Raw genomic sequence first — 24,004 nt, forward strand, 5'->3', positions numbered from 1 at the left:
TTTCTCTTGGATTTCTTCTTTTTCAGATTTCTGTGTGCTATGTGAGCTCCAGGCCCCACTCTCGGAACATCAGCTGCTCTGACTTCGCGTTTAGTGGGCTCCTGCTATACCTCTGTGATTCTTTCGTGGGAGCCAGCTTTTTGAAAAAGTTTCATTTTCTGAAAGGTAACTGCTCATACATTTTACTCTGGATCTCGATTTGAATGCCTTTCCTTACCCAGTGCATTCGAGGAGGTGACTTCTGGCCCTTGTCCTTATTTGCCAGTGGGTACACTGAGGTTCAGAGAGGAAACAGGACTGCCCCAATTATCCAGGAAAGTCCAAGGAGGCTGATGCAATCCCAGGGCGGCTCTCATTCCCTTGTGTCTGTAGAGTCAAGACACATCCCCTTTCTCTTAGGCAAAGGGATAATTTTGACTTCATGTTCCTTTTCAGCCCAAGATCTTAACATCAGCACTTGGTTCCCTCCATTCCCTCCTCCTGGTGCCTGAGCTCTTCCTCCTTGTCTTGGGGGTACTGCCTGCTTTTTGCCTTTCACTCTGACCTTCCTCCTTCTGTAGCTGTTGTCGTGCTAGAATGGCTGAGAGTGACATTCATCCTGTAGGGCATAAAAAAATGGGCTTCCAGCCAGCTGGGATCCCTCACTGATCTTCATGTAACATTGGGTGTCTTCACTTTGACCTTCTGGAGCAGGTGTTTTCTGAGCACCAGCACTCTATAAGGCTTGGCAAGAGTAAGAGGTTTCTAACACCGTCTGCCTTTGGGAAACATTTTGTGTAACAGGAGGACAGGACATGTGGCTAGGAGGGAGGCAGACCAACAGCAAACCAGAATGACGGACTGACAAGGCGAGGAGTAGAGAGGAGGGAGAATTCCCAAGGGTGGGTGGGGAGGGGGATGCTGCATTGGGCCTGGGTGCAGGCAGCTTGCATGGGATGAGAAGGTAGGGCCCCGCTGGGAGGTGGCCTAGCACGGGGCAGTTCACACAATGCTGGAGCTGGGAACACTTGGTTTGCAACTAGACCCTCCCGTGTGTCTGCTTCCGGTTCTCCTCCCTTTGTTCCCCCCACTTCTTTCTGGACCTTTCTTCTGGCCTCCCTATTGTCTCACCTGCCAGATCTACCAACTAACCGTTGCACTGTGCATGCTGCTAAGATAATGCTGTGTTCCAAAAGTCGCAGGAGGCCACCTGGAGGTCTGGTCCTTCCCTCCCAAATAGCATCCCGTTTCCTTACTGCAAGTAAATGCAGGCAGTCTCTTGCCTTTGGATAAACTCACCTGTTTTCCTCAATGCCTCTGCCATCGCCCATGCATACAGGTGCCACCCTGTGCGTCATCTGTCAGGACCGGAACTCCCTGCGACAGACAGTGGTCCGCCTCGAGCTGGAAGACGAATGGCAGTTCCGGCTGCGGGATGAATTCCAGACTGCCAACGCCAAGGAAGACCGGCCGCTCTTCTTTCTGACAGGGCGGCACATTTGAGGGTGACAGAGGCAGGTTTTCTGCAAGACCGGAGCCTTCAGAACCTCATGCGCTCGAAGCTAAAGGAAATCCGAGATCCCTGGGGGCTTGACCAGGCGTGGCGCCAAGATTGGTGTGCCGTCCCCTTGTGCTGTACGTTGGGGACCCCGGGCCCGGAGGCACACGGAGTCTTAGCGAGAGCAACAAGGAGGAGTTGGCGGCAAGCAGGAGGGCACACCCCTGCCTCCTGGGTTCCGGGCCAGGCCACATGGCCCTGGGCTCTGTTGAAACCTGTTTCATGAAGAACGAACTGTCACCTGCTGTCATGTCATCCATGTGCTTCCACGGACAAACTTGACTTTTCTCTTAGTGCTAAAGGATCGCTCTTGGATTTTCTCGTAGAGGTGCCAGTGTCTTGGGTGAAGGATAGGATTTGGGCTATGTGGGTTTCCTTATCACCTACTACAAAGCAATATTCCAGAAGGACATTTTAAGTACAACGGCTGGACACAGGAAGAAACTAACATCATTTCCCAAGAATTATGTAATTGCCTACAAGTTTGCTCTTCTAGAAGCTAGCCCAAAGGCATCGACGCTAATAAAGCAAGTGGTTTGACGTCAGAGCACGTAAGATTCTATTAAAATAATATAGTAGAGGGTCAGTACCCTACCTCTTAAAAAGGGCAAAAGTGAAAAGACGCTTTCTTTACAACAAAAAAGCATTTCAGAAAGAGAATTAGGGTTGCTGAGGTTGACCCGAAGAGACAGACTTTGCCTCACAAAGGAAAGAGGACCAAATTGCTTGCTTTGAAACAACAAACACAACCAAAGTGACATAGAAAAGAGTTGGTAAGAACTAAACTTTTGACTAATTTATTGAAGCTGAGTTTTTGGTTCCTTAAATAGCTTGTTTTCCCTTATGAGTGCTTGGCCCCGATCAGAGTAGAAGGGGACAGAGCAGAGAAGACAGCAGGAATGTTCCATGATGCTCCCGGTCCATCTGTCTGATGGGATGTGTATCAAGCCAGCGTGTGAGAGCGCTACCCACAGGCCAGGCGTTGGACCATGTGCTTTTACAGTTCAGGTCCTGCTTAGTCCTTCCAGCAGCCCACATGGGGACAATTATCCTCCACTTGGAAGACGAGAAGGTTCAGATACAGAGAGTCTATAACTCTCTGAGATCAGAGTTCAGGAGAGGAGCAGAGGGATGGGCAAGTAGACTTCAGCATCCCGGACCAGAGTCTGTCTTGCCCTGGTACCACAGTGCTTTCGGAGTGTCTCTAACTCAAGGAAGAATTTAAAGATACTCAGAAAAGAGCCATCAGAATGCATTCCAACACATCCATGTCAGACTCTTACAAGCACTGTGACGGATAACAGTCCAAGAAGAAATTATTTTAAAAGATGATGCCAAAGAGTTAATCTTTTTTTCCCCCCAAATAAAAAGAGCCCATGAGTATAAAAGATTCGTTCAATGTTTATAAAATGATCACTTTGTATATGCCATTATTCCTATCTTGGAATAAAAACTTATCTTCTTTAGTTATATTTGTTTTTTTTTGTAAATAGCAGCTTCTGTGCTATTCTTCCCATTTTATTAGTTAATTTAAACTTGAAAAAAGTCCCAAACATTTCTCTTTGTTCCAGCCTTATAAATAAAACATAGAGTGCACTTATGGTTTCTTTGATGAGTATTAATTGCATTATTTTGAGAGGAAATAGTGTGGTCAGTGATCTCCAGGGGCTCCCTGCTTAAAATCTCAGAAAAGACAGTTTTGGAAAGGAAATGATAAGTCCATAAAAACAAACATATATTAACATATGGAGGAATTCCTGAAAGAAGAAAGCAGACAACTTTAGGAGTACAGAACAGGAATGAAGCAAAGCACAGCTCAGACCATGCAGAGAAATGTGCGCAGACAGTTGGGTCACTGTGTTGTGTGCTTCAGAGGGGCTAAGGAAGCTGGAAAGGGGGCCTAGAGCAATTGTCATGGTGATGATAGTGTGGAGCAACTGGGCTATCCAGTTCCTTTGGGCTCTTCTGCAACACTTAGAGATGCCACCAGCCTGGGCTAAGCAGGTGGCCATTGCTAGGGCAGAGTGTGGAGCAGACTGTGGAGCCTTGAGGAGGAGGGCACGGGGTTCCAGCAAACAGTAGCGCTTGTGTCCATTGATGGACTCTTTTCTGTCTTAGGTGCTTCCAACATGAGAGCTGGGGGTAGGAGTGGCTTGTGATGGAGGAACTGACAAGGAGTGAAATTGAACTAAAATTCTGGATTTAATGGGGCAGGAGTGATTAACATGTTAGCAGAAAAGGAACATTTAAATATATGTTAAAACAACAGTAATCTCGGGATGTCCAACATCTAAACAGTAAAGGGAAAGCAGCACCAAAAACAAACAAACAAACAAAAAACCCCAGTGTATGTGGTATAAGGGAAGAAAAAGCTGGGGAAGGGAGAGAGAAGCAGCTTGGTAAATGAAGTAGATGGCAGAAACACATTCAAATGTATCCCTCATCACAATAAACATAAGTGGATTAAATTCATCTAATAGCAGATTGAGGCTCTCAGACCTGCTTAAGAAAGCTAACAGACTGGGCTTCAAAATTTTAGAAAATTAATGGACGAAGAGATAATTTTCAAAGTTAAATCCAGAGGGATGATAATGGTCACAAAACTTTGTAGATATGCCAGCACTACCATGAAATCTAGAAAGCCAGAACAGGAAAATAATAGGGTAATGATGGGATGGTTGCATGACCATGATTAGAGACTAGTACATCGCTCCAGAAATACAGGCAGAAGACCAATAGAAATGAGAGTCAACTGACACAGTAACACGTTTGATTTACAGTCATTAACCTCCAAAGAGGAGAGAGTTCTTGTGGAATAGAAATTCCAGGAAATGTTCTGTAACTAGACAGAGGCAATGTTTGCATTACATTGTGGATGTGCTAAATTACACTAATGGTAAATTTTAGGTGTATTTTGCCATAATGAAATTAAAACTATTCCAGAGCATTGGAAGGTATGGAAATCTGTACTTCTGCAAGACCAGAAATAGCAATCACCCTCAAACCAGAGAAGAGTAATAGATACACAGATGGTGACTCTTTTTCCCTGAATACTTAAAGCAATTTGAGAATTCTTGCAGTAAAGGAAGAGAAACGGGGCTGTATGAACAATGTTCACATGGATGTCAGGGTTCTCCTAGCAGATGTGGCAGCAGAGAGAGCACGGAACTTGAAACTCAGAGACTTGGTTTCATGCCTTGATTCCTTTGCCAGGTCACTTGGCCCCCTGGAGAATGTGTTAGCTATGAAATTAGCAACAGTCAGTAGCAAACATTTTTGAGCACCTAATAGGTGCCAGGCATTTAACTGGGTGACTGATTGCCTATTATTTAATCAACTCAACAATACTCTGAAGTAGATACCATTGGGACCATCTTACAGATGAAAAGCTGTGGCTCAGCGAGTTTGCATGACTTGTCTAAGATCACACATCTATCAAGAGACAGAACAAATCTAGATTCATGTTACAGGTGTAAGCATAGTTCCACTAACATCTCAGCTGCTTTCCGTCTTGAGTAATTGACTTCCAACAAATGTCACATATTAGAAAGGCACTATTGGCTCCAAAGGCTCTCTATATGATTAAAGTCCGGATCCAAAATTCTTTCACTGGGAGAGATGTATTGGGTCACCTGTGGGAGATAATGCCGGATGCCAGCATATAGCAAATACGTTACATTATATAGCATCCTGAGTCTGGGCAATCCCAGCATTAATGTTCAGAAACCCTTTTATAACAAAGGTTATAAACCCTTTAATAACAAGATTTGCATTATACTTCCCAGATCTGGCTTCAGAGTCTGCAGACAGCTCTTTCAGTGAAGACTATGAACCAAGGGCACGTCCAATGTCGACGGCTTTCATTTCTTTTTCAGTCTACTTGCTTAGGCAGACTTCCCAGCTCAGAAGGAATTAGCATTTTAATTAACAAAACAGTTGGAAAGCCGGTGCAGAGTTTTCAAGCCCTTCGTGTCTAGAGAAGAAACAAGAATCCACGACTACATTTGTCATTCACTGAATATGCTGTCCCAGTTTCCCTTTGCCTTTCTTTAACTCTGACGAGCACTAATTTCTCTCTCTTGGGATCTCTGGCTACTCTAACTCTGGCTCTTGCTCTATAAAAGGATCTTTCCCAAGGGTGGCAATCCACCCTATTAAGAAGGGTGGGTTTGGTTGCTGTTTTGGGTTGAATCACATCCCCGAAAATATATCCAGGTCCTAACCCCGGATACTTAAGAATGTGATCTTATTTGGAAATAAGGTTGTTGCTCATGTAATTAGTTGAGATGAAGTCATACTGGAATAGTGGGCTCCTAATCCAGTATGGCTGGTGTCTTGAGAGTGAGTAGCAGAGGAAGGCTGCCATGTGACCAACAAGACAGAGATTGGAACGATGAACCTACAAGCCAAGGGAACCACCAGAAGCTGGAAGAAAAAAAGTAGGATGCTTTCTTTAGCCTTTGGGGAGCACGGCCCTGGTGACACCTTGATTTTGAACTTGTAGCTTTAAAAGTTATGAGAAAATAGATTTCTGTTGTTTTAAGCCACATACTCTGCGGTGCTTTCTTATGGCAGCCCCAGGAAACTCATACAGTGGACAACGCATCCTTCATCTTTCAAGGTTTGGTGGAAGCTTCCTAAAATTCTGGCCCTGGATGAGGTCATGGCTGTAGGACTAAGGCTGATGAAAGGAACAATTTTGGGGTCTTTTGATCTTAGCTAAGGAGGCCAGTGGTCCAGCCAACCACACAAATAGACCTTAAGAGGTTTAGAGAATTAGGAAGATAATTTGCATTTGGTAACCAAGATCTTCCTTTATATTAAAGACAGCCACTACTAACCGAGCTCTTTTTGGTGCTTTTTTCATATTTATGATGCCATTTAATTCTTAAAGTCCAGGGGACAATCGTTACAATGTCTATTTCACAGATGTGACACGAGGCCCAAACAGGTGAAGGAACTTAAGTCACATGGCTGATAAGTGACAGAGGGAGGATCCGCCCCACAGTCCCGGCTCTGTGGCCACTGCTGGTGCTGCCCGTGGGATGATAGGGGGAACTTAATTTCTATTTGAAATTTGTTATTTAGATGTCATACAAACAATACTATACCAACAGATTAGAAGAAAACAAGCCAGGTTTCCCCACCCTTCACCAGACATCTATCTGCTGCATGCCAAGTGTCACTGGGCTCAGATCCTGACGTGAAGGAAACAGAAACCACCCCAGTCCTTGGGTCACTTGTGCCTCCTTAGCAAACCCATCATTTTCACTAAGGGCTTCATTCTAGACCTTTTCTCTGTATCTGGATGACTTCTACATATCACTGTGTAATTTTGTATCGTGTTCTTTTGAATAGTACGACCACAGTGTTTTTGTTGCTGAATAAGATTTATTCTTGTTATTTAATGGTGGCCTGATAAGTGGGATTTGGGTAAACTGAGTGGGTGATCGTGACTCACTCAGGTCCTTCATGGTGAGCCTTTCTTTTCAGTTGCTCTTTGGCCACGAGACTCTTGGGAAGATGCAGGAGGTACCGGTGGGCCCTGCTGCTTGCTCCCAAGCCTCAGCTTTGGTCCCTGAGTTGCTAAGCAGTGGGAGAAGGACCTTCCCTAACTTCTCTTTGCTTTTGTTTTCCCCATGTAGAAGATGGCAGTGGTCATGAGTGAATTTCTAGGATCTCCAAAATAAATAGAAGCTTGACACCCTGCCACTTCTGGGTCGGTCACACAACTGTCCTCTGCCCACCCCCGCCCCCTGCCCCTGGTGGCCCTGCATGCTTGGCGTCAGGCAATCACTCCAGCCAGAGGCCAGGGGAGAGGAATGGGTGGCCCCAGGGCCTCCCACAGCTCATGGAGTCCTACTGGGCAGACTGGAGAAGGTTAGTTACTACAGCTCATGTGATGTGACAATACGGTAAGCTTCTGGAACACCATCCTGTCATTGGTGGAAATTCTTAGGACATCTGAGCCCAAACCGATGAGCACGTAGCTATAGGAGAATGTGGCGGACTTCCAGGAGAGTGACAAACAGCAATAATAACACGATGCCAACACAAACATGCCAGCCAACGTTTATTATTTATTATGCACTAGGCACCGTGCTAAGCACTTTAATCTTCGAACAACTCTAAGAGCTGGGTACTGTTCATCTCCATCACACAGATGGGAAGACCAAGGCTCAGCGTGGAAGCGACTCGCCTGCAGACACACAGCTGGTAAGTGGTGGGGCCAGGGGTCCAGGTGAGTGCATCTGACTACAGAGCCCGAGTTACTTGTGAGAACATCGCTCGTCAGAATGCTAGGTGACCGAGCCGTCAGTCACTGTTTGCTTCGTTCAGTCTTCTGTTTCGTCCGGGTGGGCATGTCTGGGGGGTCCCCGGAGTCCAGAGCTGGGTCCATTCAGAGGGTCCCCGGGGCTCCGAGGGGTCATGGCTCCATGTGGTGGTGCTCTCGACACAGGGAGCCGAGGGCTTTCAGGAAGAGTTTTCTGAAGGAGGAGGACACGACGTTGTACAGGACAGGGGTCACCGCTGAACTAACGTAGAAAAGCGTGTTCGTCACCAGGTAGAAATAGTGATAGAAATTGTAGAGTGCCCTGGAAGAGAAACCCGGGAGGGCCTGTTAGAGGACCTGCACCTCCTCACTGCGCCCACCCCTTTCTCTGGAGAAGGCTTCTCTCCTCTGAAGGGCAGGTGAGGAAGGCCCATTTTCTGCTACCAGGAGGCGTGGCGGAATTCGATAAATGGTCCATTAACAGCTGCCCTTGGCAGATGTGCTCCACCTGGCCTCCGAGTCCCTGTTCCCCATGTAGTTCCTGGCCCCCTGCACAGTGAAAAAGGCACGTGCCAACTCTCAGGGGCCATTGCTGAGCCCACTGAGATGCTGAGGGCCTCCTGCTGTTGGGTGAGGTCCAGGAGATGTGGCTTCCCTAAGAAGTGAACGCCTTTCTGAGAAGCCAGGCTCCTCGCCACCAGGATTCTCAGCCGTGGGAAGGGCTTTGCATGTGCATCTGTGTGTAAGAGGAGGGAGGAGCTCTTGAGGATGCGGCTTCCATTGGCACAGCCATTTCCTTGGAGGCTACATGGATCTCTCTTTCCCTGGATGTTTGCCTTCCACTTAGGATTAGGGGCATAGTGCTATCCCAAAGGAAGACAGTAGATTCTCTCCTCTTTTCCAGTTGGGACCCAAAAGACATATATGGTCTGTCTCTGTCTAAGGGGCCCTTTAGCTCATGGACTCAGTGAGGCTCTGAGGCCTCCTGCCCTCCCTTTGCAATAGCAAGGCCCTCCCCTTGCTCCCCCCATCTGTGGGCTGCTCCATCCTGTGGTCAGGATGCCCATAGCCTTGACCACCATTAAGACCTCTCACTCACATGACCATATCAGTTCAGTGAAGTTGCCAGAAAATGCCCTGTTCTGCACCCCAGCTCAGAGGGTTTGAGGGCACAGACTGGGCAGGACCAGCTAGAGTGGAGGCCAGAGTTCCAAAAGACCCAGCCACTGGGAATCCCTGTGGAGAGCATAGAAAGTCCCAGGCCCAGCCCAGTGGCCCTTCCCTACACGCTTGGGTCCCTCTGCTGCACCTACCCAGTCCACCCGTCATCGGAAACGTAGCAGTACATGAGCCTGCGGACATGGTACGGCATCCAGCAGACGACATACACACCCACAATGGCTCCTGCAGAACAGGTGGGGAAGGACAGAGCGACAGAGAGCAAATGTTCCCAGTTACGCCATCTCCAGGGAGGAAGATGCTGAGCTGACCACAGCATTTCACTGGAACTTGTTCCCAGAATCCAGGGGTTGGGAGGGAACTTTGAGGCTGTCGGACACATTCTTATCTGGATCTGTAGCCAAACCTGATGGTACCCTGATGTCTGCGTGAATACCCACTTTAACCCCCACCTGTACACTGACATGCTTCTAGAAACTTCTACAACCTCTATAACCTCCTCCTGACCACCAGAATATACTCTCAAACCAGGACTAGATATTCCCACCTGATTGTCTAACTGCAGAGACAACTGAACTTAAATGTCATAAGCCTCTTCTGTTCCTTTTGCTGATTGACTGGTACTCCACCATCCGTCTAGTGCTCAACCCATAAGCCAGATTGTCTGTGGATAATTCCATGACCCCCAGATCCAATCCATAAAAAAGCTCTTTCCTTGCATCTCTCCATTCCTCCCTCCTCACCTCTACTGTCCCACCCAAGGGGCTCATATCTCCCCTTCACCAGACTGTGAGAGCAGTCTCCCAGTTCACCCCTTTGTCCCTAACCTCCTACCCCTCCATCCACTCCTCTACACCTGCCAAGACTGGTAAATCCATTTTGTTGTCCTGTGTGTCTTCTGGAGCAGGACATCGACATCAACTGGGAGCTTTGTAGAAATGCAGAGTCTCGGGCCCACCCAGAGCTACAGAATCAGAATCTCTGGATTGGGGCCTGGCAGTCTGTGTTTTACAACGCTCCACACTGTTCTCACGCACACGGAAGCTGGAGACGCATAGCCTACACTCCAGAGACTGCAGAGTAAAACCTATCTCCGAAGCAAATCTCCGTGCATTCTTGGACATCGAGTCTCTGTGCTACCTGTTGTCTATGGAAGAAAGTCCAGGCACATCATGGGCTGCCTCTGTTCTTGTCACGTCACATGACACTTAGATTTGCATGGCTGTCCTGTGGACAACACTGGGGGCATTGATGAGAGCAGACCCTGATCTCATTCAGTCTTCCCAGACCTTAGTGAGCACCTGCTTTACTGCAGATGTTGGGAAAGACCTGTTTTCCTGTGCCTCTTAATGTCTGCCCTAGAGGCCAAGTTGACCTAGAGACTTAGAAAAACCAACCAACAATCAATGTTGTATCAAGGAAAGCAAGGAGTTGGTGGGGAACTCAGGTGGCCTGAGTTTTCCACTCCCAGACTGTCCCTAAATATAGCTGTTTCTTATATTCACTCATAGGCTGGACTCCCTCCCTGAAAACCAACTGGGAATCTGCTTGTCTTTATGCGTTACTCCCTGGAGCAGATGGGGGTTTCATGTACAGAATTTGCATTCTAGCCTTTCGTCATACCACCAAACCTTATGGAAGCCTGTTGGTGATCATACAATTACCCTAAGGCATAGAGTAAAAGTGAGGCCTGGAAAGAGGTAGCAACTTGCTCAAGGTCACTTGGTCAGGGGTTAGGGGAGGCTTCCCTGGAGCCCCTGCTCCTCTGCTCAGGACAGTGTTACTGAGTACTTAACTGAGAACCTGGACGCTGTGCTGGAGACGGCGGAGACGGCTGGAGTCCTTGTGTTGCACCAGGCTGGCCTGGCCCCCCAGGGGGAGCGTCCTCCTCTCCTCACTTGTTAGCTCCATGTGGCTGGGGGTGGGGCTGGCTGGGGCGGAAGTGGATGGCACCTGGGAGCAGAGGGCCACCAGGTGGCTCACAGTGACCCCGTTCAGGAAGGCAGTTAATGCCAAGGGGAGCACGAAGGATACCAGCACATTCACCTGTAAAGGTAATTCCATGGCTTATGGTGGTGGCCCCAAGGCTCTGTGATGCTCTGGCCATCAGGCTGTGCCCAGGGCCCAGGAATCTGCAGCAGCAGGAGTGGGGTGGGGGGACGACAGCAGGGCTACAAGATAAGGTTGAGAAGCTTCTCAGAAAGATGGGAAAATACAATAAAAATAGGAGAGACAACAAGAACATTTGGGATTAGTTGAGGACACTCATGGTCTAAGTAACAGTGGGTTCCAGAAAGCAAATAGAGAAAACAAAGGGGAGCAAATCATTTTTTAAAATAAACCACATTGAAGAAAATTTTTCTAAGAGTGAGGGACATAAGCTTCCAGATTGAAAGGCTGCGTGAGGGCCCAAGGATGAAAATAAGTCCACATCAAGGCATGTTCTTGGGACTTTGAGCATGCTGTGAGTAAAGAAGACCTTGAAAACTTCCAGAGGGATAAGACAGAGCCATACAAAGGTGGGGAAGCAGAATGGTGTTGGACTTCTTTAAGGCAGCAGTGGGAGCTGGAAAACAGTGGAGTGATGCTTTACAACTTGTGAGGAATTCTGTGCCTGGCCATAATCTGGAACATTTTCAGATATGCAGAATTGCACTTTTTTTTTCTTCTGTGGACCTTTTCTCAGGTCACAGAAGGTTACGAGAGCATGTGTTCCATCAAAATAAGGTTGTAAACCAATAAAGAGATACCCAGAATCCAAAAATAGGGCCCATGGCAGAAGAGTAGAGTGATGGAAGATGTGGCTGCACATCCAGCTAGATTGGAGCAGGAGCAGGGGCTCCAGGGGCGACCGGAGGATGCGACTGACAGTTGCCCGAAGGGGTCTGGATGTACTGAGATAGTATTTATACTTCTAGTAGAGGAGTAAAACATGCATGAGAAATAGATCACAGGAAACTAAGCCAACTGAAAAAAGACCATTGTTGGTGGCAAGGAAGCAAACATAACGTGGGGAAGGAGCTATAATGGAAATATGTGACGTTTCATCTGTGAAGAATGTTTAGCACAGCTGCAGTACGCAAGCACTGAGCGTAAGACGAACCTTATTATACCCTGCCGTAATTGCCCTGGAGGAGTGGTGAGAAGCGTGTGTGGTTGCGGGACAAGGAGGGGAGGGTGGCCATGTGAGACAGCAGGATGCTCTTTCTCTCCAGTGAGAAGACACTGCATAAAATGAAAAAACTGCGAAGTCAAGCAGGCGTGTTCTTTAGAAATATGTAGGCAAAGAGCAGCTAGAGCTAAGGGGGACAGAGGCTGCCCCTCAACAGGAGAATATAAACCAGAGTGTGAAGGGGCCGTAAGGGGAACAGATGTTTTATGTTACAAGCCTTGTAACATAGTTATTAGTTGATATTTTTTGACTTATCAAAAACAAGCTTATTATATAATACCTTGGTTTTTTTTTATGTTTAATTTTTAAAATTCAAGGTTTATGGGGCACCTGGATGGTTCAGTTGGTGGAAGGTCTGATTCTCAGTTTCAGCTCAGGTCATGATCTTGGGGTCGTGGGATGAGGTCCCATGTCACGCTCCGCACAGAGAGCAGAGTCTGCCTGATTTTCTTCCCCCTCTGTTCTTCCCCGTGCTCGTGCTCTCTCCCTCTCTCTCAAATAAATAAATGAACAAAATCTTAAAAAAAAATTCAAAGTGTATGTGTTGTAGGGTTTTTCCTTATTGGTTCTGTGTGAACATTTTCTTTTAAATGGAACACTTTAAGATTTTATTATTATTTTTTTAAAGATCTATTTATTTATTTTGTTGGGGACAGAGGGGGAGTGGGAAAGAAAGAATCCTCAAGCAGATTTTTGAGCTGAGTATAGGGTCCCACAGGAGGCTTGATCCCAGAACCCCAGGATCACGACCTGAGCTGAAATGGAGAGTCCAACCCTTAATCGACTGAGCCAGCCAGGTGCCCCTAAACTGAATGTTATGTTCTTTTCACTTTTTTTTCTGTTAAAAAAAATTATTTGAGAGAGTGAGCGAGTGAGAGAAGGAACAGGGGGAGAGGGAGGGAGAAGCAGGTTCTCCGCTGAGCAGGGAGTCCGATGTGGGGCTTAATCTCAGGACTCTGGAATCATGACCTGAGCCGAAGGCAGACGCTGAAACATTTTAGTAACACTTTAAAGCATTTAATAACACTTTAAAATCGGTAGAAAATATCTGGGTTGGGTGCTGTAACTTTTTAAGGAGTTATCACTCATGCTCTTTTCTTGATGTGTGCTCACAAATCAGCAGCACTAAGAGATAAATAAAACACTGAGTGACAGTCATTTTAGTTAGTTGCAAAACCAAGCAGGGGTTTTATCAGCAGCAACATACTTATAATCAAATTGTAACTTTAATACCAGCCAAGACAGAAATGGAAGGTAAAAAATATATTCATTAGTTAATAATTAATCTTTGGGAGCTTTGAAGTACTATACAGTTTTTTGTACTTTCAATAACTATGAGCAATTTTTTTTTTTTTTTTGGTGGTCAAAAAGCACATAGATAAGGACCACGAGCGATAAGGCATTGAAAAAGAAGGTGCACCGAAATAATCTTAATATAAGTTTGGCTACCTTTTGTGTTAACATAGACTGTATGTCTCAGGTTAAACATTTAAAAAATTTATAAATATAAATATTTATAAAAATATTTTATAAATATAAATATTAATATATAAGAATGTAAGTATTCTTCAAATAATATTTTATAAATATAAATATTTTTATTATATAAGAATATAAATATTCTTCAACATTTGTTGAAGAATACTGTTACTGTGAAGGAATTCGCTACACATTTCAAAAACTTGCCCCTGGTGCATTTCAGTTTCTATTGCGTTAGTTCGCACCACATCAAGTATGCAAGCTGCATATTCACAGCACAGACCCTGCTGGACTCTCTCCCCGCCCTAAGCCCGACTCCAAAATAGGTGCAGCCTGGAAGCTACCACTGTAGTCTGTGAAGACTGGTGGGCCTTGGCTCCCAAGCCTTTTGAGCATGTGGTTGCTGGTTCATTGCCATGGCCACACCAGGGCGCAGAAGGGAGCTGCACAGTCAGACCTTAGGCAGGAGCTGTGGGGCTCTGACTCTTCAGCTAGATCATTCTGCTGCAGCTCAGAATCTGCGTAGAGGCTGCTGGGAGGTCGATGGGTGCTCTGGATATGCGGTTCTGTGGCAGTGATGTGCTTGGGCTGGCATGGGGGAACAACGTGTGGACTGGACCCATGAGGTCTCAGGTCATGACCAGTTGACCTGATGTGCTAGGAGGAGCAGCTCCCACTATTTCACTTAAAAAAAATTTTTTTTTAAAGATTTTATTTATTTATTTGACAGAGATCACAAGTAGGCAGAGAGGCAGGCAGAGAGGGAGAGGAGGAAGCAGGCTCCCCGTGGAGCAGAGAGCTCCCACTATTTCAATGGGTCCCCTCCTTCTGACTACTGTCTGGAGTCCCCGCATGACGAGTTTCCTTAGTGTCATTACTGTTCTGCCTGCTGTGTGTTTGCTTTTGTTCTTGTCTTTTTTATCATCATGTCCAGATTTGGGTAAAGAATTTGACAACCCACGAACATGTCTGATATACGAAGTGGATTTTTAAAAATTAGCGATTCTGCCTTGTGGCTTCTGAGTAATTCCCCATAGTGACCATAGTCAGTAACTTCTGAAGCCAAGTGGAAGGTTTTCTAATCAGGTTTAACTTAAAATTTTCCAAATTCTTGTCAAGGCTACAATTAATACATGTATTTCTTCTGAAATTCTTCATTAATATTGAATATTCAGGCCTCTCTTTTGTATCTCCACAAAATCTCTTTAAGCTGGATGTTCTGCAGTGAGGCTGAATAAAGGTGGTTAGTTTTGATGATAAAAAAAAAAGTAGAAAGCTGGAATGGGTTATGAAATCTATATTTTTACAGTCTCCCCTCCCCCACAATTATTTTGCCCAGTGATGTTTGGTCACTACTCCTGTAACACTGGGAAGAACGCAGACTTTCAGAGTTAGTTTTGAATTCAAACCTGAACTTCTCTTAGTGCCTCTATCTTTGCCAAGCCCCGTCCCGATCCTTCCTAAAATGGGGCAGTGAGACCCAAATTTCCGGGGTGGGGGGCGGTCGCGAATATTGGAAGTGAAAACACAGGCCCGTTAGCCTCCCTCCCCCTTACCTGAATGAAAACCTGGAGCGTGGCGCGGCTCACCAGCACAGTGCACACGCGCGAGGCGGGCTCCGGCTCCCCGCCCGCCGTCTCCACCTCGTACTTCTGCCCCATGATGATTGCCATGGGTAGGGCGAGGCCGAGCGAGACGGCCCAGATGAGCGACAGCAGGCGGCGGGTCCGACGCGGCGACAGCAGGCGGCGGGCGCGCAGGGGCTGGCACACAGCCAGGCAGCGCTCGGCGCTCAGGCCGGCTACGCTCAGCACGGTGGTGTAGGCGCACAGCTCGCGCACGAAGTAGTAAGCGCGGCAGCCCAGGTCGCCGAACACCCAGGGGTAGTGGAACCACACGAAGTTGTAGAGCTCCATGGGCACGCTGACCAGCAGCAGCAGCAGCCCGGAGAGCGCCAGGCTGAGCACGTGGTAGCGCAGGCGCCCCGGGGGCCCGGCGCGCCCCTTCAGCACCACGCGCACGGACAGCGCATTGCCCGCCGCGCCCAGGGCGAAGATGAGCGAGTAGAGCGCGGTGAACAGCACCTTGGCCCAGAGGCGCGTGTCCACGCCCAGCCGGGCGTCCAGGCTCAGCGCGGGACCCGAGCTGGGCTTCGGGGGCCGCGGGCTGCTGCTCTCCATCCCGCTCCCGCGGCCGGCGCTCCCTCCCTCTCACTGGGCGCAGACTGGGCGAGCTGCCCAGGGAGAAGAGCGAGCGCCTCCTCCTCTCCTGGAACCTCCAGAATGGGAGGACCCGCCCCCCGGGAGGGTGCCCCTGAGCAAACTCCCGGGCGGGACAGGACAGAGAGTGTAAGCCCGTGGCTGCGTTTACATTTCTCGGTTCAGTTCAACCCACGGGAGCACTGGGTGCTGGGTGGGAGGCGATACAGAGGGGTTGGGCCTGACTTACCAGCTGTGTGAAGTTGGGCAAGTTTTTTAACTTCTCAATCCATGTCTGCATTTGAGAATATATTATCTACACTGCAGAATCTCCACTGCAGAATCTCCGTGAAGATTAAATGAGCCAATCTGGGAGAAAGCTCCAAACCTTCAGCCTAGAGAGGCATCCCGCGGGTGCCACGCACCTGACCGGTTCTCTTGTGCTGCTGTGTGCCTGGAGTCCCAGAGACAGCTGCCCAAGGACTTGCCCGAACTTGGCCACTTTGCAGCTGGTACTCTTCTTGCTGAAGGGCTGTTTGAGCACCCCAGGAACATGCTCGAGGGATTCGCTGGGCACCGATAGATGCGTCCTTAGGGTATCAGGCTTTCCTGGGGTTTTAGGATGTTGTTCCCATGGAGCAGGGTGAGGAAGTGAAGTGTGTTAACATGCTTTAAAACCTTTCATTGGTCTCTCTCCTTAACCCTTGTAAATGCCAGAACTTTAGAGTTAAAAGGCCCTTAATTATCTTGTACTTAGAACCCCTGGTACTCACTAGAGCCAAACCCAGGTCTCCTGATTTTTTTGTCTTTGGCAAAATCGCCATGTTCCACTGATGTAAGTTTAATCTTCCATCCAGATAGATAATCTTACAGTCACATTGTGGGCTAAGGAGGCAACAAGTGGATTGGGGGGGGGGGCATGATTCAGTCCACAACAAGGATTCCATTCATGAGTTTAAGACAAATTTTCTTTGAAGCAAAATTAATAAATTTTTAACTCTTTACTGGGTTTTGTGTAGCTCAGGAAGTCCTGAGTTCCTGCTTCCCTTCGGAGAACTTCTCCAAGTACTCCGTCTCCCAAGGTCTAGGATGGAACAGTGGAGAAGACAGTGGGTTTGGGATCAGGAGAGGTGTCTAGGAGTCCCAGCACTGCCGTTCACTAGCTGTATGTCTCCAGCGAGCTGATGCATCAGCCTCTTACTCCTGTGTGAGAGCACTGAGCAGACAGGAGTCTTCAGGACTGGGGTCCCCGGGCTGTCGCTACGGGAGTCCGACCTTAACTCCTACATGTTAGAGAAGCTCAAAGACAAAGGGAGCGGTTCTTGGTTTTTCACTTGTGGCACTGGTGGGGCTGTCCAGGAGGTGAACGAGGTATTGCCGCTGTTTTAGGACCGCTCTAGGTAAGCGTCCTCTGTCATGTAGAAAGAGGAGAGTTTCCTCGGTGTCTTTGATGGATGAGCCCCTCCAGCCAGGTCAGAGGCAGCCTGCAAAATGCAGTTAATGTGGAAGTGAGGAGGAATCGGCCCCATTGACTCCCGCCGTGGGTTCCCCCTGTGGCCATGTCAGAGTGCTCACAATTTCTCTCTTCACCCAGGGGACCACAGCAGAGTGACCGACGTGCTCTCTGTTTGCATATCTCATTTGCGGTCCTTCTAACCTGAAACTCTCCTCAGAGAGTGTATCCATGTGTGGATGCTCCGGGCCTAGAGCTTGCTTCTTCCATCCCCATATGAACCCAACTTTGCCTCGGAATAGAAACAAAACATCATTTGTGTTAAGACTGGTTTCAGTCTGTCTTGGAAGACTCTGATCCCTGATATCCTCCATGTCCATGTTAGAATCCAAATCTTGGCTCTCCCGTTGAGCCCCAGGCCAGGCTAAATGATTTCACCTCGAACTATGCAGCCAATAACTCAGAACCAGTCAGTGCTAGAGGGACCCACCATGTATGTAGAAGGTCAGCACTTCTGAGCCCAGGGATGCCAGACATGGAGAGATGATGTTTTGGGCTGCCAGGTCAATCATGTAAAGTATTAACGAGGCTTCCTGGCCAGAACCTAGGGTGTCTGAGGCCAAGACCCTTTGCTTGCTTTGTGTGCCCAGATTCCTGAATTTCTTGCCTGTTATAAGCAAGATACAATCAAAAGGGCTTCTGCTATGGACTGCTTTATGTCCCTCTTCCCTCAATTCATATGCTGAAGCCTACGCCCCAGTGTGACTGTATTAGGAGTAAGGAAGTATTTAGGGTTAAATGAGGTCAGAAGGGTGGGGCCCTGCTCCCATAGGATTAGTGTCCTTGCAAGTGGTGGTACCAGAGAGCTCCCTCTCTCTCCGCCATCTGAGGACACGGTGAGATGCTCGCCAGGGAGAGAGTTCTTAACAGGAGCCAAATCAGTTGGCACCTTCATCACTTCCAGCCTCCAGAACTGTGAGCAACTGAGTTTCTGTTGTTGGAGCCTCCCAGTTTGTAATACTTCGCTGTGCTAACATAGCTTCCAGTCCCTATGCAGCTTTGGATCCTAGTGCCAGCTGATGACCGGGAGAGATTATTTGCTACTTGAACCTTAAAAAAGAAGAGTTAATGCCTGTTTCCCTCACTCCAGGATTGAGTCATGGTGTGATTTTCTGACTTGGAGAAACAGAGTTTACCTTCACAGCAACCACAGAGTGTGTGGGTGAGAGAGAGAGAGCTAGGCAGGCACGTACACACACACACACACACACACACACACACACACACACGCGTGCACGCGCCTCTTTCATTATGCATTTCTATATCTGTTTTTCATTCTTCTCAGCTCTGCCCTGAGCTTTCTGGCTTCCTCTTGGGTTCAGCACATGGTGACAATGAGAAACTGGGAGGAGAGAGTTGAAAATTTTGTTCTTTTCACTACCCCCCCCACTGGATTACCACGGACTGGCCCCCACCCTTGGCACCCTCCACCCAAACCCCTGCAGGGTTCTCCTCCAGCGACTTCGTGTGCTCGCCGCCTTCCATGGCTGCCGTCAGGTGGCTTCAGACGATGCAAAGTAAGTGTCTCGAAGTTCAGTAGATCAGAAATACAGGTCTGGTGGGGCTACCATCAAGGTGTTGGCAGGGTAGAGTGTGTTCCTTCTGGAAGCCCTAGCAGAGAACCTGTGTCCTTGCCTTCCAGTTGCTGCAAGCTGTCAGCGCCATTGACTTGTGGTCTCCTCCTTCTCCAGGTCAGCAAGGTCATGCCAGATCGCTCCTATGCTGCTGTTTCTGCCTCTCTCCTGCCTCCCCCTTCTTCTTTTAAAGAACCTGTGATTATATCGGGCCCACCTGATATACACAGCAAGGACAGAGATTGCGGTGACAGGCAGTGGTGACAAGTGTGTTCCAAGCTCTACAGTGGCAAAGCTAGAGGATAGTCTGGGGCGACTACTCAGGTGATTGTTTGGAGATAATCCTCCCCATTTTAAGCCCAGCCAACCAGCAACCTTAATTTCTCTTTGCCATGTAATGTGACCTCCAGGATGTGACATGGACACAGGTTCTGGGGATTAGGATGTGGACGCTTTCGGGGCGGGGGTGATCCCCTGCAATCTACCCCTGGGCTCAGGCCCCGCCCCCTTCCCCTTTCCCCAGCCCAGGCTGGCCTTGGCCCCTCCTCTGGCTGGTGCTGGACTTGTTGCTGCCCCCTGGCGGTCTTCCTCAGGTCTGCCCATATCTTGTCAACCGTCTTCTGGATGGGTTTCCATAAGGACTCAGCTCAAGCGTCCTGTCCGTTTTCTACGGGGACCTTGATGGGTCTAGCGTATGTATATGATAAAGGACTGACTCTTAGCCAAAATACGCACAGAACCCTTCAAGCTCAACTATAAGAAAACCAACAACTCGGTTAAAAAATGGGCCAAAGACCTTTGCAGACACCTCAGCAAAGAAGACACACAAGCAAACATAGGAAAAGATGCTCCCCATCGTAAGGAATCAGGGAGATGCAAATTACAACCACCACGAGGTACCCCTACACCTCTGTTAGGACGGCAAACGTCTGGAACCCTGACAGTGCCCGATGCTGACGAGGCCGGGAGCAGCAGGAACGTTCGCGCACCACTGGGGGATGCAGAAGGGGCAGCCACTTTGGAAGACAGTTGGGCGGTTTCTTACAAAGCTGAACCTACTCTTACCATATAATCCAGAAATTGTGCTCCTTGGTCTTTACCCGAAGGAGTTGGAAACTTATGCTTACACACAAACCTTACGTGCATACCGAGGATGGTAGCAGCTGTAGTCAGAACTGCCCAAACTTGGGAGCAACTCAGAATTCTTCCATAGATGAATGGATGAACAGGCTGTGGTCCTTCCAGAAGACGGAATAGCAGTGAGCGCTAGAAAGAAATGAGCTCTCAGACCAGGGAAAGACACGGAGGGCAGGAGGGATGAACAGGTGGGGCCCAGAGGATTTTTAGGGCAGTGAAACACTCTGCGTGCTACTGAAAAGGTAGAAACCACAGACCACACCACACCAGTAATGAACCCTCATGTCAACAGTGGACTTGGGGTGACAGTGATGTCAGTGTAGGTTCACCAGCTGTAAGAATTATACTGATCAGGTGCCGGGATGATGATCGTGGGGAAGGTGTGTCTATATGGGAACACAGTATATGAGAACGCTCTGTACTTTCAGATCAAATTAGCAGATGAACCTAAACTACTCTAGAAAAATTAAGTTTATTAATTAAAAAAAAAAAACCCACCGAATGTGACTTTTTTCCCAGGCTTTGTCCTTGCCAATGCATAGCCGAAGAGGAGCCAAGGGGAGAAAGTTCTGTCCAGAGGGGTCCCCACTGTGGCGGGGGTGACGTGATGCAGACTCCCAGGTAAGTCCCCTCCCTGTCACGCTCTACGTGTTGGATGAGGGGACTTTCTCCACTTCTTCCTGGCCACGGGATCCTCCCTGAGCTTGTCTCCTTTTCTGGGAAAGAGCAAACCTTGAAGATTAGAGAAGGCATGTGTGAGCAAACACTAGGCCCATGGAAGGGGCTCAGAAATGTCTGTTTTGACCTCATCCTTTCCCTTAAATGCCAAAGGATGGAAGACTCATGATGGCGTGGACAGATCTGGGCTCCGTGGAGGAAGGAGGGCTGACGGGCCCCGAAAGTAGACAAATTTGAAAAGGAGGAGAGGATGGGAAGGGCGTTCCAGGAGAGGTCAGAGCATGAGCTAAGGGAAAACGGGAATGGGAAGATCCAGTGCTCTTGGGGGGTCAGCGGGTGCCCTCGCTGACTCTGGCCTGCAGCCAAGGGATTCTTCACAGCTGGGGGCACACGGCCCGGGAGGTGTCTCAGGGGAAATCCAGCTGGTCCTGGCCATGGCCCCTTGCAGCACCGATGGAGAGTCAGGAGCTGTAGGGCAGGATATGCTGGAGAGTCAGCAGCCGACAGGAGTCCCCGGGAGACACAGGCTCAGTTTCTTCATCTGTAAAATGGGGCTATTAATGTCTACATCAAAGTTATTGTGAGGATTGATAGTTGCTGCTTCTTTTTGAGAGTCTAATCCACCCCAGGTAGGCATCGTGTCAAACACTCTCTGCACAGGGCCTCAAGTGTCCCCACAACAACCCAAGGAGGAGAGGCTCTATTTTTGTCCCTGTTTCCCAGATAAGGAAACAAAGGCCCTTAGGGGCTGAGGGAATTGCCTTGAGACACAACTGCTGCTAAGGGGAGGGTAGAGCCAGAGCCCAGGTCTGTGTGACTCAGGCTGTGAGGTCTATGCGTCACCCGTGGCTTCTGGGCGCCTTGTCAGTGCTCACGTCCCTGCTTCTAGGTGAACTGGCCAGACCAGTGCTGGCTCTCAACAGCCTGACTTTGCAGCAAGGCACAGGTCAGCCGGAACTCCGGCCTCGGGGCAGCACTGCCAGCAGCCAGGGCGTGAGCTCGCCTGGCCTCGGAGCTCCCAGGACCCCTCCCTGGCTCCTTCTTCCTGGAGTGTCCGCAGGGCTGCGTCCTCCTAACCCACGCTGTGACAGACCTGCTGTGTTCAGAGTAGCTCCTGTCTGTGCAGTCCTGTCCCTCTGCAGATTTCTGGCTAAATGCTAAACATGACCAGGTATAATTACTCACAACCTTATCCTTCGTTGGTCATGAGGTTCTTAAAATATCTCGACAGCATGAATTAAAAATAGTAAGAGTGGTGGTGACCCAGCTCAGTAGAAGTGTCTCAAAGTGTTATTTTCTCTCCTATAGTTAACGACAGACACTCGGGGCGTTCAGACTATGGGAGGGGGGTCGGTGTGGGGCGGGGGGATCCTGGCCCTGAGGCTGTGGTACTTTGGTACCTCGGTAGCACTCTCTGTGCTTCTCCGGGTGAGCGGGGCCAGGGGCAGCAGGGTGGCCAGGCCCATGGGGACCCGGATGCAGGAAGCCTGGGATTGAATCCCGCTCTGCAACTCCCCAGAGGCAGCCCCCAGGAAAGCCACAGCCCCCAGAACCCATAAAGGGACGGGTGCTTTCACCCCTTGCATTAGATAGGACACACCTGTCCCGTGTTCTGAACCTCACTCTCCCCACCAGCCCAGGTGGGCTCTGTCTGGGTCAGATCCTCTCCGGAGGGAAGGAGAATGAGCCCGGAAGAGTGAAACCAGAGAAGGCATGACCTGGGAGGAGGTGCAGAAGCGGGGCTGAAAGACATCAGGAGGTGGTTGGCCTCAGTGTCAGGGTCACCCATCACCCGGCCTCAGTGTCAGGGTCACCTGTCATCAGTTGCAGGACATGAGGCAGAGCAAAGCCTAGAGGGGGAGGCCCTCTCTGGTAAGAGCCGAGTCAAGGAACCTGAGCTGTCGTTATTCTAAAGCCCCTTCTTTTACGCTGCTGTGCTCTCGGGGGCCACCCTCTCCCTCTGGGTGGGATCTCGAGGTCCTGGTCAAACTAGGTCAGAGCCCCTGCACCTGTCTCTGCGGCGCACCCTCCACCCCCGTCTTGCTCAGGAACGGCCCCCGTTATAGCCCGCCCTCGCACCCTGCCGCAGGTCCCTCTGAGCCCGGGGCTCACGTGAGCCCAGCCCATCCCCATGAATCCAGGGCTCCTGGGAGGTTTCCAGGACCGTATTTGAAGTCGGCCTGGCTCTGCTTTGCCACTTCCTGCTTTGTGACCCAAGGCCATTCTTCAAGTTCCTGTGTGACGTCTGTAACCTTATAGGGTGGGTGTGGACGACGTATACCAGAACACGGTTGGAGTACTCAGCTTGCGGGGGTGGTATTCGAAACAGGCGAGCTGTTGCTGTGCCTGCTGTTGCTGCGTGGGATAGAGGGGACAGCGGTGGCCTCTAGAGGAGGGTTCCAGGTACCCAGGCTTCTTGACTCCCCCAGGTGTGTCCAGGCAACTCATGGAAGCGGGATTGGAGGAACGGAGAGAAATGCTCCCTGGGGTGGTGGTGGGAACCGGGGTGGAGGGGAACGTGGACGGGCTGCTTCCCGCACGGCAGGTGGCCTGGGAGCTGGTCTCTCCCACGCCTGCTGCTCTCAGCCTCCCCCTCCCCCGCCACCCACCTCTGCCCTTCAGAGCTGCGTGCCCTGGGGAACTTAGTCCATCTAACTGGAACCAGGGAGGAGAGAATGGATGGGGCACACAGGTGGCCACCAGCAGGGGTCATGGCTCCCACCCCGGTTCCACCAAGCTCACACAGACTGGCGTGTGCTGGGAGTCTCTGCTTCCTCCAGGAAACAGGAGGTGTCTGGTTGTTTGCTAGCCAGTCCCCAGGTGGGAGAGGATTTGCAATTCAACACTCTGCTCTTTTCCTGAGCCTTGTGACTTGGCCCTGCTCCTGGCTGTAAAGGGAAGCCGCCTGCTCTGGGCTCCATCCGCGCCCCCCCCACCCCCTGCCCCCAGCCTCCTGAGAGAGGCTGAAATCAGCTGCCTTGGGTCACTGATCTCTGGAGCTGGGTGAGGAGACAGCCAGCATCCCGCGGGCCAGGCCATGGAGGAGCAGGACCATGACGAGTCTACCTGGGAGCCCCCGCAGGACAAGAGCTCCCCGGATTCACCTTGGTCGTGGGTAAGTGCCAGGGCTGGGTATGCTGGCACTGCAACCCCTGCTGGGAGTGCTGGTGGGGCTGTGGGGACCGGCTGTGCCCAGAGGCACTCACTTAGGATTGAGGCAATCACATTTCTCCAAATAAGAGGTGGGACCAGCTGTTCCCCAG

General features: G+C 49.6%; 3 protein-coding genes across 5 annotated transcripts in view; 2 read left to right on the forward strand and 1 right to left on the reverse strand.

Moving 5' to 3' along the window:
* The window catches only part of GREB1 (growth regulating estrogen receptor binding 1), a 72,422-nt gene extending 69,419 nt beyond the window's left edge, over positions 1-3,003 (forward strand). The window contains exons 32-33 of the mRNA XM_032866863.1: positions 27-165; positions 1,319-3,003. Coding sequence (XP_032722754.1) covers positions 27-165; positions 1,319-1,482 — 303 coding nt within the window. The 3' untranslated portion in view covers positions 1,483-3,003. The remainder of the gene's footprint in view (positions 1-26; positions 166-1,318) is intronic.
* A 4,916-nt stretch (positions 3,004-7,919) lies between these two features.
* Positions 7,920-15,833, reverse strand: NTSR2 (neurotensin receptor 2). 2 transcript variants are annotated; one of them, XM_032867026.1, is made up of 4 exons: positions 15,198-15,833; positions 10,787-10,943; positions 9,125-9,215; positions 7,920-8,133 (listed from the first exon to the last, which is right to left on the reverse strand). In XM_032867026.1, exons 1-4 carry the CDS (start codon positions 15,819-15,821, stop codon positions 7,965-7,967), a joined length of 1,041 nt encoding a protein of 346 aa, XP_032722917.1. In that variant the 5' UTR covers positions 15,822-15,833; the 3' UTR covers positions 7,920-7,964. The 2 variants fall into 2 exon arrangements, with proteins under 2 accessions (XP_032722917.1, XP_032722916.1); XM_032867025.1 differs by having other exon boundaries at positions 10,787-11,036.
* A 7,926-nt stretch (positions 15,834-23,759) lies between these two features.
* LPIN1 (lipin 1) overlaps positions 23,760-24,004 on the forward strand; it is a 128,342-nt gene continuing 128,097 nt past the window's right edge. For both annotated transcript variants that reach the window (XM_032866864.1, XM_032866865.1), the window contains exon 1: positions 23,760-23,856. In XM_032866864.1, the coding sequence (XP_032722755.1) occupies positions 23,779-23,856 (78 nt within the window). In that variant the 5' untranslated portion in view covers positions 23,760-23,778. The remainder of the gene's footprint in view (positions 23,857-24,004) is intronic.

Source organism: Lontra canadensis, unplaced genomic scaffold, assembly GCF_010015895.1.
Source record: "Lontra canadensis isolate GAN:19392208 unplaced genomic scaffold, GSC_riverotter_1.0 scaffold32, whole genome shotgun sequence".
NCBI lineage: Eukaryota > Metazoa > Chordata > Mammalia > Carnivora > Mustelidae > Lontra > Lontra canadensis.